General features: G+C 38.6%; 1 protein-coding gene across 1 annotated transcript in view; it reads left to right on the top strand.

Annotated features, from left to right (window-relative positions):
* Positions 1-8,854, top strand: part of LOC126464785 (calcium-activated chloride channel regulator 1-like) — a 376,818-nt gene extending 367,964 nt beyond the window's left edge. The window contains exons 8-11 of the mRNA XM_050096258.1: positions 1,005-1,160; positions 4,104-4,224; positions 4,473-4,613; positions 6,100-8,854. Of these exons, the coding sequence (XP_049952215.1) occupies positions 1,005-1,160; positions 4,104-4,224; positions 4,473-4,613; positions 6,100-7,514 (1,833 nt within the window). The 3' untranslated portion in view covers positions 7,515-8,854. The remainder of the gene's footprint in view (positions 1-1,004; positions 1,161-4,103; positions 4,225-4,472; positions 4,614-6,099) is intronic.
* Positions 8,855-14,125: the final 5,271 nt, after the last annotated feature.

Raw genomic sequence — 14,125 nt, 5'->3', positions numbered from 1 at the left:
TCTTCTTCATTATTATTATTATTATTTCTTCCCTTTCTCTTATTATTATTATTATTATTTTAGCTAATGGTATATGTACCATTCAGCTCCTGAAATTCTTGCACACCTTTTTTTTGTATTTTAGAGTTTTCTGTGTTATAGCCTGCTCTGATCATTTGATCTCAGAGTAACCACTGTAATCAACAAAAAGGATTGGTTATGGTATTTTACATAAGCGTGAGCCATCATCCTTGGTCAAAGATTTCACTGTTTCAGATGTATTTTTCTCACGCAGACCATTCTTCTTGACAGTGTACTGGTGGATAAGTCACAGAGTGATGCATAGTAGAGTGTAAATTAACAAACATAATTCACATTCTTGCTGTGAAGTCTCTCTCTTTCTTTGCATATCTGTTATGCACTATTTATGCCACTCACACAGTTACAATGAAATATTCCTAGCAAATGGGTCCACCCTTCACTTCTACAGTAACTGTAAAATGACAGAAGAGACTTTCCGTGAGGTATCAAAACTTTTGGAGCCATGGCAACTGCAATTTCTGGAGCTATATGGACAAGACAATCAACACCGTTATTCATTCTTTAGTTTCTCTTGGTTCATTTTCAAAGCTGTGGGTTCACTGCTCATTTGTAAATGCTACTGTACACAAGAAATGTACTCACAGATTTTAAAATGTACCAGATAGTTCTGCTATGCTCATCCCAGTCACTGGTGTCAGACACGTCCAAAGTTGGTAAATTTCCCTAACATAGCTACTCAATATGTGTCTCTTATGATAAGTCCCTATACACCATTTTTCTCCAGGAAAAAAGATAACTGAAGTATTTGTAGATACTTAACATCAAGTTATGCATAAAAAATAATGAGTAAGAGAAGTATTTTGTCATGACATAAGACAAATTTTCAGCAAAGCACTACATTTTAATCATATGATAAATGATTAAACAATACTTGCAGAAATTAATGTAAACAAAAAATATAGCATTATCTTTTGTTTGAACAGACTGGAACCTGGACATACGAAATAGAAAGATTTCCTGGAAATCCTCAACCACATTTCGTTCAAGTCATGGCAACACCAAGGACACGATCTTCACTTGTTGTGCGAGCTCGGGCATGGACTAGTGAAGGAAAAACTCCACTAATTTTATACACTGAGGTGAGTTGAAGGTGAAGGCCACTGGACTATGGAATATGTTCACAGATTTTTAATTCATAATCTTTAATTATTTTTATTATTATATTTGTCATAAGAATAAATTTGTATATTAAACTGCATACTCCATATCAGGAGATGTGAACAACCAAATTAAAGGGCATTCAGTAAGTAAGGCAACACTTCTTTTTTCGCATTTAAAATTTTTTTCCGGTTAAAAAAGAGGAATTTGTTGTGGAACATCATGGAGTATTTCTGCTTGAGCTCCTATAATTTTATGAAGTTCCAGTAGATGGTAGTGCTATACGTAGCTCGCAAAATGGCGTCTGTATTGGAGATTCCAAGCAGAGAGCTGTCAGTGAGTTTTCTTTTGCCAGAAGACCAAAGTGTCACAGATAGTAATAGGCACTTGCAGAATGTCTATGGAGACTTGGCAGTTAACAACAGCATGGTGAGTCATTGGGTGAGACATTTGTCATCACCTCAACCAGGTCACACAAATCTGCCCAATCTCACACCTGCCAGCTGGTTGCACACAGCTGTGATGGCTACATTGTTAGAGTGTGTGGACAGTCTCACCCAAGGTGATTGACAGATCACAATAAAACATCTAATTGCTCAACTGTACATCTCTGTTGTTAATGCTCATGAAACTTTGTTGTACCATTCTTCCTCATACACCTTATGGCCAAAATCTCATACTTTCTGACTTCCATGTTTGGATCAATGAATCATGCACTCCACAGGAAGCAGTACATGGATGAAGGGGAGGTTATTGATGCAGCACAACATTGGCTTTGACGTCGAACAGTAGAGTGCTACCATATGGGTATACAGGCTCTTCGAGTATGGTGGCATAAGGCCATCAAATAGAATGGAAATTATGTAGGAAAAATAGGGTTTTGTTACCAGTTAAGTGGGGAATTGTTTTGTATGTGGAGTTCTGAATAAAACCAACCAGCTTCCAGAAAAAAAGTATTGCATTAGTCATTAAGCATCCCTTGTATTTTGGATTGGCCAATGAACCATCTGAAAGCTGTCAGTTTGTTGTGTATGAAATTTGATGTCATTAAATGTAACTTCATTGCTTTTTCTGTTGAATATATTACTTTAGTAGGGCCTGGACGTAGGGAAATTCAGAAATGAGGACAACAGTACACACTGTTCTACAGCAGTTTCCTTACAAATACTAAAAGATTTTAAACAAATAAAAATAAAACTGCTGATCTTAGTACCGTATATATAGCATCTCTCACATAAGACCTGCCATGTGCATCTCCTCTGGTAATATTTCGACAGATATTTGCAATTTCATTTTTGTAGTGTGTAGCTGGTGTCGCCCCAATGAATACTGCTCACATCTTTCATGTGATGCCTGGTATTGTGGGAAAATGTCAGTTTGCTTCACTTTACAAACGAAATTATTTTTATAGCAGAATTTTACATACTCATTTGATAGAGCATTATTTAATCAATATGAATTAAGAGGGAGAGTACAACATGAATAACAACCAGTACTGTGGCAGGAACAGCACCACATTGGCCCATGCTGACTGCTACTGCTATGCAGCAGCACTGCTGCTCAGTTGCTGCTGAAGAGCTGGTTATTCTTCATATTTTACAATCCTTGTTAATTCATAACGATAAATCAAACATTCCACGTGGGAAAAATATATCTGAAAACAAAGATGATGTGACTTACCAAACGAAAGTGCTGGCATGTCGATAGACACACAAACAAACACAAACATACACACAAAATTCAGGCTTTTGCAACCAACGGTTGCTTCATCAGGAAGGAGGGAAGGAGAGGGAAAGACGAAAGGATGTGGGTTTTAAGGGAGAGGGTAAGGAGTCATTCCAATCCCGGGAGCTGAAAGACTTACCTTAGGGGGAAAAAAGGACAGGTATACACTCGCACACACACACACATACACACACACACACACACACACACACACACACACACACACACACACACACACACACATCCATCCGCACATACACAGACACAAGCAGACATTTTTGTGTGTATGTTTGTGTGTCTATCGACATGCCAGCACTTTCGTTTGGTAAGTCACTTCATCTTTGTTTTTAAATAATATTCTCCTGCTCTTATACTTTACAAATACTTGTCTTATCTGTCCTGTGCTTCTATATTTCTCTCATAAAATGATATATTCAGTCTGGCTGTGTAGTTCAGGATTCACAAAAGGAGAACACTTTTTTATTCTGTTGTTTGAAATTACAGCTGTAGCCCTGTCAAGTAAGAAACACTTTTTTAGATTTTATTCAGAAATTTTGTTATTATTGTATGACCTAGGTTTCGAGTTATAAGACCATTTTCTGGTACATGACTGATCTCAAAGATGAAAACCAAGCAAAGATAAGCAACTCAACTTCTTAATCCACCAATTCTTGACTTAAACTATAAAAGTTGTCTCTGTCGACAGTTTTGATAATTACCACCATCTCAAGATTTCAAGCAGTACAACGATGAAAAATATTGTGGGATTTACACAATACATTCTGGCAGCAAACCCAAGAAGTGTATTTGCAACAGATCCATTGGGAAAGCCTGAAGAGTCACAATTTTGACACAGTTACATATGTACTTACAAAATTCTTTAGGACACCATTTACAATAACTATGACTAAACATACATCCGAGTAGAATTGTGCAAAGGAATCGAATTCCACAAAAAATTAGTTGACATGATTCCAATTTTAAATGTTTGTCTGTGAAAGGAGCAAAATGCTTGCCCCATTATAAGCATTTTGTGAAGTGTCTAATTGTAGCACAAGTTGCATTTAGGAATGTTTACGGTTTTCAGTTCTGAAATAAGTTCTTGTTCTTATAAATGTAAGTAACAAAAATTATTTGTGTCTGTAAATGTATATTATTTTCTGTGTATCAAAATTAGAAGTTTTCTGTTTATGTTAAAGGTCAAACGAGGTGACTACCCAGTGCTTGGAGCCAGAGTAGAAGTCATTGCAACTTATCCTGGTAAAAATGGTTCCGGTGCTCACAGAGATAAATTTGAGCTCTTGGATACTGGAAGTGGAGGTGGGTATAAAATTCATGTTTGAAACTTTATTAAGTATATTGGGATGTGCATGGAAGGGGAATATTGGACCCCCTCTTTTCTTAGTTGTAGTACTGGAAGACAACTGAACTGCCATGTCTTGTACCTGTAGAACGAATGAGAAACTCAAGTTCATAGTGATAAGCAATATCTCGCAGCCATATTTTATGAGTGAAAGTAGATCAGTTTTTAAAATTTTTATTTATACCTACGATTTTTATGTTTTCAGATCCTGACATTACGAAAGGTGATGGTGTATATTCGAGATACTTTACTGCACAGGCAGAGGGAATGTACACATTTGAAATTTCTGTGATGGATAATGGCAACACAGCTTATTCCTGGCAAGATATAGCAGTTTCTGAACCATGTGAGTACTGCTTAACTACATCAACTATAATGTCAAATCTAATAACTGATCAAAATTTTAACATTAAGCTGATGTAAAATATTCTTTCCAACTTTAAAAATTAGTTTGTCAGAAATATTTTAATGATGTGTTATTGTGAAAAATTATCTGACATCTTCCTTCAGACCTATATTTTATACCTTCCAGTGTTATCTAAATACATTTTGAAAGTATTTCTTTGTACCTTTTACTACTGATGTTTTGAGCCTTCCCTACTTTTCTGTTAAATTTTTAAATGTTCTCTCTGAAATACTGGCACCTTCATGCATGTCTCCCATATCCCAGTGTTGTCCAGATATAGGCTGAAATTAGTTGCTTCTACATTTAACTACTGACTTCTTGTACTTTCCCTTTATGTACAATGATTTTTTAAATTTTAAGTCTGAAATGCTGACTTCTTGAATGTCTTCCACATTGACTGCTGAGGTTGATGCCAAAAGTTGGGACGTTGTTTCCTTGTGCAACAGGTTTTCATAAATTTTATTACATCCACTGTGTCTGCCCTGATTTTTTATAAATGAGACAAAATATTTGTCTGTGCCTTCTACCTTTGATGAATGAAACTTAGCAGATAGCAAAAATGATTTACTACTAACTCAGCGGTAAAAAAAAAATTGTGAATAGACAACTCAGAACAAAGATTCAGGAAGGATCATAGTTAGTGATGTTGTGGTAAAGAAAAAAATTAAAAAAAGAAGGGGGAAAAAAGTTGTGAGAGGACATAGTTAGAAACTTAGTTGTGGCTAAATGAGTGGCCAAATGGCCATAGGCATCTATAAGCTGGAGCAGCAGAGAAGCGGGACAACAATGATAATTCAAAATGAGATGAGAGATGACAAACTATGAAGAAAGGAAGAGTGAATATCTCAAGAAAGATAATACAATTCAGTTATTAATAAAAAGAAAACCGTTAGGGCGAGAAATAAATATAAGGGAAAGGATGTCTGTCTATGGTGAAGGAGGCTAGATGAGGGAAACAGTGGTATACAGGTTATGGAAGATTTGGAAGAAATAGAGTGAGCAAACATGTAAGTAACAGTAAGTCAAATAGGGGCAGAAAAAGCTTCTGCTTAATAGGCAGCTGCATGCATTGCATAAAACAAAAGATTAGTGAAAACCCTAGCTTCTGGAACCAGAAATTCCGTTATCCATGTGAACAGAAGAAACAGTTGGAGGAAAGAGGACTATTGGAGGATTAATAAGAAAATCACACAAGATTCAAATTATGGATGGCAGTGCCAGTGGAGGATAAGAAGATACTTAGTAATGTAACACTAGGAGCAGACATGATTGTAAACCATCAGAAATTATGAGTGGCAAAGAGAGTAGTTAATAAGACAGATAAAAGAAGGATAGACAGAAACTAGATATGTAGATGAAATCACATTAATTATCTTGTTTTAATATGAAGTTCACACATCACTCTGAATATATTGTTTTGTTTCAGATTCAGAGTGCTGTGGCAGTGTGGTGCCCACCCCTGCTGTGCAGCCACTGTCTCCGTTCCAGAGGATCCTGCCACCAATCTCTGCTGTGTTTGGACCAGAAGACATCAGTATCGATCCAATTTTGGGTCGTATTGGAGACCTGAGAGCAAGAATAATACCAACTGACCTAAAGGCACGGCTCACGTGGACAGCACCAGACGTCGGCTCTACCCCTGTATCACACTATGAAATTCGTTATGCACACAGCCTCTCTGACATCATAGAACACTATGACAGTGTTGGTCAGATATGGAACTACGGTACACCATTTCCATTAACTCCAGGATCAGAAACAACATTCACATTGGACTTCACTCGAAATCCTTCTCTCCTCGATTTGCCACTGTATATTCGCATGAGAGCATTTGCAGAGAGTATTGATGGACCAGCAAGTGGACCAATTTCAAATTGGGTTTATGTGATGGTACCATCACCCCCTCCACCGCCACCTCCTCCAACAACCCTTCCGACTTCCACTTTTGACATTTCATCATGGCCAAATGAGAATACAGATGCTGCATCAGTGTTACCAGGTATAGCCCAAGCAGAAAATTTTGGACTGGAACTGATATTGCCCATTGTTGGAGGGTTGGCTTTGCTGGCCATCTGTCTCATTGTATACTGCTACATTTGCATCCTACGACGTCGCCATGGCAATTCTGACAAGAAGCAGAAGGGGAAAGACAAACACACTAGCAATGGTAAACAGCAAGTGACTTCTCCTAGCACTCCTGTCACCATTATGCCATCATCACCAGGCAACATAAGCAATGGCAACAGCAACAATTCAATAGCCCCTCCACCCCAGCCTGACAGCATGCCTCCTCAATATGAAGCAACCATATCTGAAGAAAAGAAGAGATTCAGTGTGTCACAGTTGCAGCAGGAGGAGCAGATGTTGCAGCAACAGCATGAACAGCTTCTTCAACAACAGCGAGACATGACACCACATGTAGTCGCCCTTCCGTCAACCAACAGCGTCAGTGGCATCAGTACAATATCCAATGGTGGAAGCAACACGATCACTCGCGGTGGCAGAACGCTCAGCCCCTACCAGTCCTGGACTGCATCACAGCTGCTGCACGAGCATGAGAGAAGGCACAGCCCATACGGAGGACGAGCTGATGAAGAGGTAACATCAGGCAATGGTGGTAACCAAATGCCACCCCCAGTTCCACCACTTCCAGCATATACTGCAAGTAATAATGCTGTATATTCATCTGGCCCTATTTATGGTGTCCATCCTGGTACGTTCTCAACTTCGGCAGGTTACCACAGAAATGGATCGCTGGTTCCTTTCAATCCTAGCTTGCAGGGCTCTTTAAGCTCTGTCAGCAGCGGAGACAGGAAGAAACGAAATGTCACAATGGTTTAGTGAAGAGTGTGTGACAGTGGGTGTTGCACACTGGTGCACTGAGAGTCTGACTTGATTTTTAAGAAAATGACATTAACCTATAACATATCATATGTATATATTTTATATAGGTCAGTATTCTTTAAGTGTAGAAGAATGAATATTTTCCTTAAGTGTTTGAATGCATGTGGAAGAGACATTGTAAATGTGAGAAAATACTTACGTGTGTTGTTCCGAGTGGTGCTTTTTTATGTGGATGGTTGTCTGAATGAGAGAAAACAAGTTTAACATTGACATTTCAGCAGCAGCTCCAGTTTTTTAAATATTAAATTTAATGTGCCAAATGTGTCATGTGTATATACATAAATAGGGTTCAGTATTTTTGTCATTGCTTGTAAGTCACTCTGTCTAGTCACAATTTTCTGTACAGATTAAAAGGTGAATTTACCTGTGTTGGTAAATCAAGTTGAGTTGTAACTGAGACCAATAATTATTTGTTTAATAAACATAATAAAATGAGCTTATGCACTGATAAATAATGTTAGCTTACTGTTCTGTTTGAGTGAGAAAATGTCTTTGCACAATAAACAGTTGTTTGTCTGCAGCATGAAGGAAAAAGAAAACAGATGTCTCCATTACTTGTACATAGTGAAGCTAAATTAATATGTTCATGTCTACCTGTGGTACTCAATATATGTAATTATCATATTTCAGAAAAATTCTTTCACTTTTTGAATTGCTGCAGACTTATTTTACTCCATAATAATTTTTTCAAAGTATTTATATATTACAAACACAAAGAAATTGAAATATAAGCACAGTTGATGTATGGAAATGTATTGCGTGTAAGTAATAGAGTAGTTGTTATATATTGGGTTTCATGATACTCATTCAGCCCTTTACACCGACTGACTTTCATGAATAACCTATCAAATATAAATTCCCAAGCTAGTATTAAAACCTTCCATGTTTCCTTCTGCGACTGACAGTAAAGTGGTAGAGACTGCTACTAAAGCTGAAGCTCTTCAAGTTGCGCATATTAATGAACAACTGAAATATGTAGGGTCTTTGGTTTCACCACATTGCCTTCTCTTATAGGATCAGGAATAATTTACCACCTGCAATGAAATAATAGATAATTCCTTCACTTGCTCAAGTAGAACTGCATTTCTCTTGCACTGAATTTCAAATCATGTAAGTATGAAGAAATGTGAGCAAATTACTCTGTAATATTGAATACTTTGAAATGATTAAGAGAACTTTTATTTGTCCATATGTGTAAATATTGGTGTTTTATGCCTCATACTGATTTTGTACTGAAATTTTGCCATTTACAGTGTACATTGTACAGGATCTTATCAGCAGACATTAAAAAAGTTGCAAATAACAGTTGTGTACTTATTAAACAGAGATGTACATTTCTACAATTTATGATTTACTCAGTCCCACGTCAAAAAGGGCAAAAAATGCATAGATGTGTGTATCATACCTTCACTGGTACTGTTCAGAATGGGATGTTCATTCAACAAATTATATTTACAGAGATTGTTGGTATACCAGTCCACAGGAATTCAGTGATGGCAGAAAATCAGAAACAAATTAAATTCCTAAACATATATTCTTTTAGAAGACTCATTCGTCAAAGAACTTCCTGAAAGCAGCTTCATATGAAACTTATATTCCATGGGCCACACTTGAATTACACTATCCAGCTATTCCCATTAATGAGTTAGACAACTACAAAATTGCAGGAGCACGTTGAGACGTGAGCTTTATTAAGAAGAAAGCAGCTTACATTTTAGTCTGCACAGAGGATACATCCAAATTAGTTTTATCTATTTTTTACTAGAGGCTAACAGTTATTACAAGAAAACACAAAGAATGATAAAGTTCAGCACCATCATGAATATAGCCTGGTGACAAAGCAGTGAAACAAATCTCTGAAGGTCATTACATTTCCTACTGATTTTTAAGTGTGGTTTTAAGATCACAGACAGCAACATTATGAATGACTGGGAAAATACTTAGAGTTCTAACATTCAGAATGTGTGATATAACAAATGACAACCAAGACACATAAAAAGTTCACGCAAGTAAATTCCTATGAAACATTCTCAGCCAACCATGTCATAGGTTGGTACAACTGCAGTGATAGAAAATGATAATAGTAATAATAATAATAATAATAATAATAATAATAATAATAATAATAATGATGATGATGATGATGATCGTCATCATCAGAATGTATTATTCAATGAAGCAATCTATAGACCTGGATGTAGCAGGCACCATCTTAGCTCTATGACTAGGTTCAGACACATACCAGTTGAAACTATTGCATGTTGTTACCTCATTGTGAAACAATGGAAGGTGATCATGAAAAATGCCTTTGTGTTTGAGTACAAAGGTTTGCTGCACAATCTATGGGGTTTAGTTTTAATTGGTAGAATAAATGAGTCACATGCAATCAAGAGAAGGTACAGTATTTCCAGAAGGTTGGAATGTAGGTATTTCCAGAAGTTTGGAAGGTAGGAGACGAGGTACTGGCAGAAGTAAAGCTGTGAGTATCGGGCGTGAGTCGTGCTTTGGTAGCTCAGTTGGTAGAGCACTTGACCGCGAAAGGCAAAGGTCCCGAGTTCGAGTCTCGGTCGGGCACACAGTTTTAATCTGCCAGGAAGTTTCAGAAGGTACAGTAGTTCCAAAAAGGCTACATGTTATACAGTTTTTATGAAGCAACTAATTAATCCAGCAATGCTTTGCAGTTGCAAAATGTGTGTGGGAGTCAGATATACATCCTAATCTCCTTCTTTTCCCTCCTCTCTATCACTCTCCTCCTCCCCCCTCTGTCTGACCATCTTCTCCTCCTCCCCTCTGTCTCTGTCCGTCACCTTCTCTCCACTCCCTGTACATCTCTTATCCCACACTCTCTCTATCCATCTCCTCCTCCTTCATCTCTCTGTCCATATCTTCCTCCCCGTTCCTTACATTCATTTCCTCCCCCTTCTCTGTCCATCTCCTCATCCACCCTCTCTCAGGCCTTTTTTATTATTATTGCAAACAGAACCTTGTTCGAGAAAAGAAGTCAAAATGAATGGGTAAATCAGTTGGATTCATTAATACATGGGGTATGAGAGAGACTTTCCCAGCTGCTGGATCTGTGAGGATAGTAGTTTTAAACAACAGTGTTTTGCATGGTTTTAATCTGTGAACAGGTGGAATTATAAAGTCAGCCTTTTCTGTTAAAAATGACTCTGCAAAGGAAACCAAACCACACATTTTCAAAGCACAGTTTAGCATTTTCTTTCTCGCAGCCAGTTTCACAGAAAGTGTTTATTGTATAACATGTCTATATGTTTAATGGATAAGGCTTGTTGTTAAGTGGTCAAGAACAGATCCATCAACTGAATCTTTCCTTGAATTTGGGTTAACTGAAAGAAAACAATTTCAGTAAGATGATGAATTTATTAAAATAAAATATATCAGAATTCTTTGTTCAGGAGTCATAATGGACCACACTTTAGAAATTCTTATTCGATTTGCCTCCAAACACTGTCTACACTCTTTGCCAGTCTCATTGACTTGACGATCTTGTAGTTGGTGTGTGTTGTGTATACGCCCAACTGCTGGCATTTTTTCCAAAGAAATTAACTGCAAACTGAAACCAATTGGATGTTTGGGAAACCCCAAATTACCAACAATGGACATGAATTCAATCTTTGAAACATGCCAAAGATATGATCACCACAGACAGCTTGCTGAAAATTCTTTCACTTTCAGTTGTATTGTTTCTTTGCAATTGTTATGAAAATATGCAACAGCAGAACTGTCAAACTGAATGTTACAATTGTTTTGTATGAAAACATGTGACAGCAGAAGTGTCAAAATGACCGTCACATTTCTTTCATTGGCACTTTCACCCAAAAATACCATCCAAATTTCTGACTTTTCCAGTGGATTTTCTCTTTCATAAAAACCTTGCCCTGCCAGTTAAAAACACAATTAAAAAAAAAAAAAAAAAATCAGCCAAATTAATAAAGCCATTCTCAAGTGGCAATCTTCCACACTTGTGACAATTGATTTTTATTTATTTAGATAAAGCTATTGAATTTGGGTGACCAGTGCTTTATTTATACATGTTAGCTCATTGACTATGTGCAAAGAGTGCTGCCAGCCAAAAGTGCCAGTCAACATTTAATCATTGCCCATGCCAGGTAATGAAATTAATTTCAGTGACATACCGAAATGGATAGCAAAAATTTAAAAAAGATATGTACAGGCCCAGCTTATTCCAGTTTTACCTCTTAGAAGTGCAGTGTTTTTTTATTTTATTTGTTTATTTTACAATACTCCATACCACAAGAAGCAGAAGAATAAAGCTGGTTTGCCAAAAAACAAAATTCAGTCCTCACTGGTCAGTAATGACATATTTTATGATTCAGATCTATGAAAAGCTGCACCTGTTCATTCCGCTGACACAATTTTGCAGTAAAAATGGTTTGTTCCTCTCTGACTGTGTACCATACTGTCCAGACCTAAATCTAATGCAACTGATCTGGGATCTTGCAAAGAGTAATATCCATAGTTGCAATATTTGAAGCATATCACTCTCAGAGTTGAAAAAAAAAAAAAAAAAATAATAGCCTGTGCTTTTGATGCAGTGACATTAAAAGGCTGTAGGAAAGTGGTATGTCTTGTTAAAAAGAGCTTGGATACTATTGGAAGAGTGATGCTTTGATGAATGAAGAAACTGACAATATAATACCAGTCAGCATGTATTCAAACAAAGAGTTGTCATAATTGTCCATGATTGAAATTACAGGTGATGAACTTACAAACAATTGAGAAAGATAGCGATATCACCATAGAAGGTAGTTTTATGGATACTGCTAATAAAGCATTATGATTTGCAAAAATAAGATGAATATAGTGTGATTCTTGAGTTTCTCCCGGCGTATTTGACAATCAAAATATCCACGGGTATGCTGCCGGTCTATAGTGTCCAACAGGCACAATATTTCGGCGATCATACATGTCGCCATCATCAGGTGAACTGACAGACTGAGCTCCTGTGAACGTGCCGGAACGGGGATCCGTACGCTATGGCTGCTCGGAGGGAACTGGGTTCGGTCGCGGCGGCGGCCGATTTAAATACCCTCAGCCCGCGGCGCGCTCCCTCCGCCGTCCGCGCCCCGCGCCACGGTCGCGCGGTGGAACAGATTGCGACGGCGCCTGAGATGACGTCGGTGTGATGGCTCTGTCCGCCGTGATCGTCACAACTATACGTTTGCTCGATTTACTCTTGATTAACCCGATCGCTGGTTCCCAAGCCTTGATAAGATTATAGCCACAGTCACGGTTTATGAGGTCGTCATTGGTGCGAATTTCGATGGCCTCTCTAACAACGCTGTCCCAGTATCTCGACGTCTGTACCAGAATCCTCGTGCGGTCATACTCCATGGCGTGATTTTCCGACAAACAATGTTCAGCGACCGCCGACTTGCTCGGATACATCAGTCGAGTGTGCCTCTGGTGTTCACGGCATCGATCCTCAACGGTACGCATCATCTGACCAATATACGACTTGCCACATTGACACGGAATCTGGTACACGCCGGCCTTCCTCAAACCGAGGTCATCTTTGGCGCTCCCCACCAGTGCACGAGTTTTATTTGGAGGACAAAACACAGTTCCGACCCGGTGTTTCTTCAGAATGCGGGCGATTTTCCCCGAGAGTGCGCCTGTGTATGGAATAAATGCAGTGCCTACCTCCTCCCTCGTGACTTCATCCATCTCAACAGGTTGTGCTGCAGTGGTTGGGCGGAGAGCACGTTGAATCTGCCACTCTGAGTACCCATTTTTTCGAAATATAGTTCTCAGATGTTCCAATTCCTGGGGTAGACTCTCTGCGTCAGAGATAGTGCGCGCCCTATGTACTAGAGTTTTAAGTACCCCATTCCTCTGTGAAGGGTGGTGGCAGCTGTCTGCGTGCAGATACAGATCAGTGTGCGTAGTCTTCCGATACACTCCATGACCTAGGGTGCCGTCAGCCCTTCTCTTGACCAAGACGTCAAGGAAAGGTAATTTACCCTCCGTTTCAGTCTCCATAGTGAATTTGATGTTGGGGTGTATGGAGTTTAGATGTGTAAGGAAGTCAAGGAGTTTATCCATGCCATGTGGCCAGATGACGAACGTGTCGTCCACGTAACGGAAAAAGCAAGTAGGTTTCCATACGGATGACGACAGGGCTTCCTCCTCGAAGTTCTCCATGTACAAATTCGCTACCACCGGTGAGAGTGGGCTACCCATGGCGACTCCCTCCGTTTGTTCGTAGTATTCTCCATTAAAAAGAAAATACGTGGAAGTCAAGACATGCCTAAAAAGTTCAGTGGTCTTCTCGTCAAACTTCTGACTAATCAGTTCTAGTGACTCTCGCAGGGGTACTCTCGTAAACAAGGAAACGACGTCAAAACTCACCATGATATCTGACTCATCCAACCTGAAGCTATCAAGGCGTTTAACAAAATCGACGGAATTATGGATGTGATGAGGGCATTTACCCACATAAGGACATAATATTCCCGTCAGGTATTTGGCCAACAAATATGTAGGTGCCCTGATGTTGCTGACAA

Source organism: Schistocerca serialis, chromosome 1 (assembly GCF_023864345.2).
Source record: "Schistocerca serialis cubense isolate TAMUIC-IGC-003099 chromosome 1, iqSchSeri2.2, whole genome shotgun sequence".
Taxonomy (NCBI): domain Eukaryota; kingdom Metazoa; phylum Arthropoda; class Insecta; order Orthoptera; family Acrididae; genus Schistocerca; species Schistocerca serialis.
The sequence above is the reverse complement of the archived record's forward strand: the minus strand, read 5'-3'. Positions and strand labels throughout refer to the sequence as shown.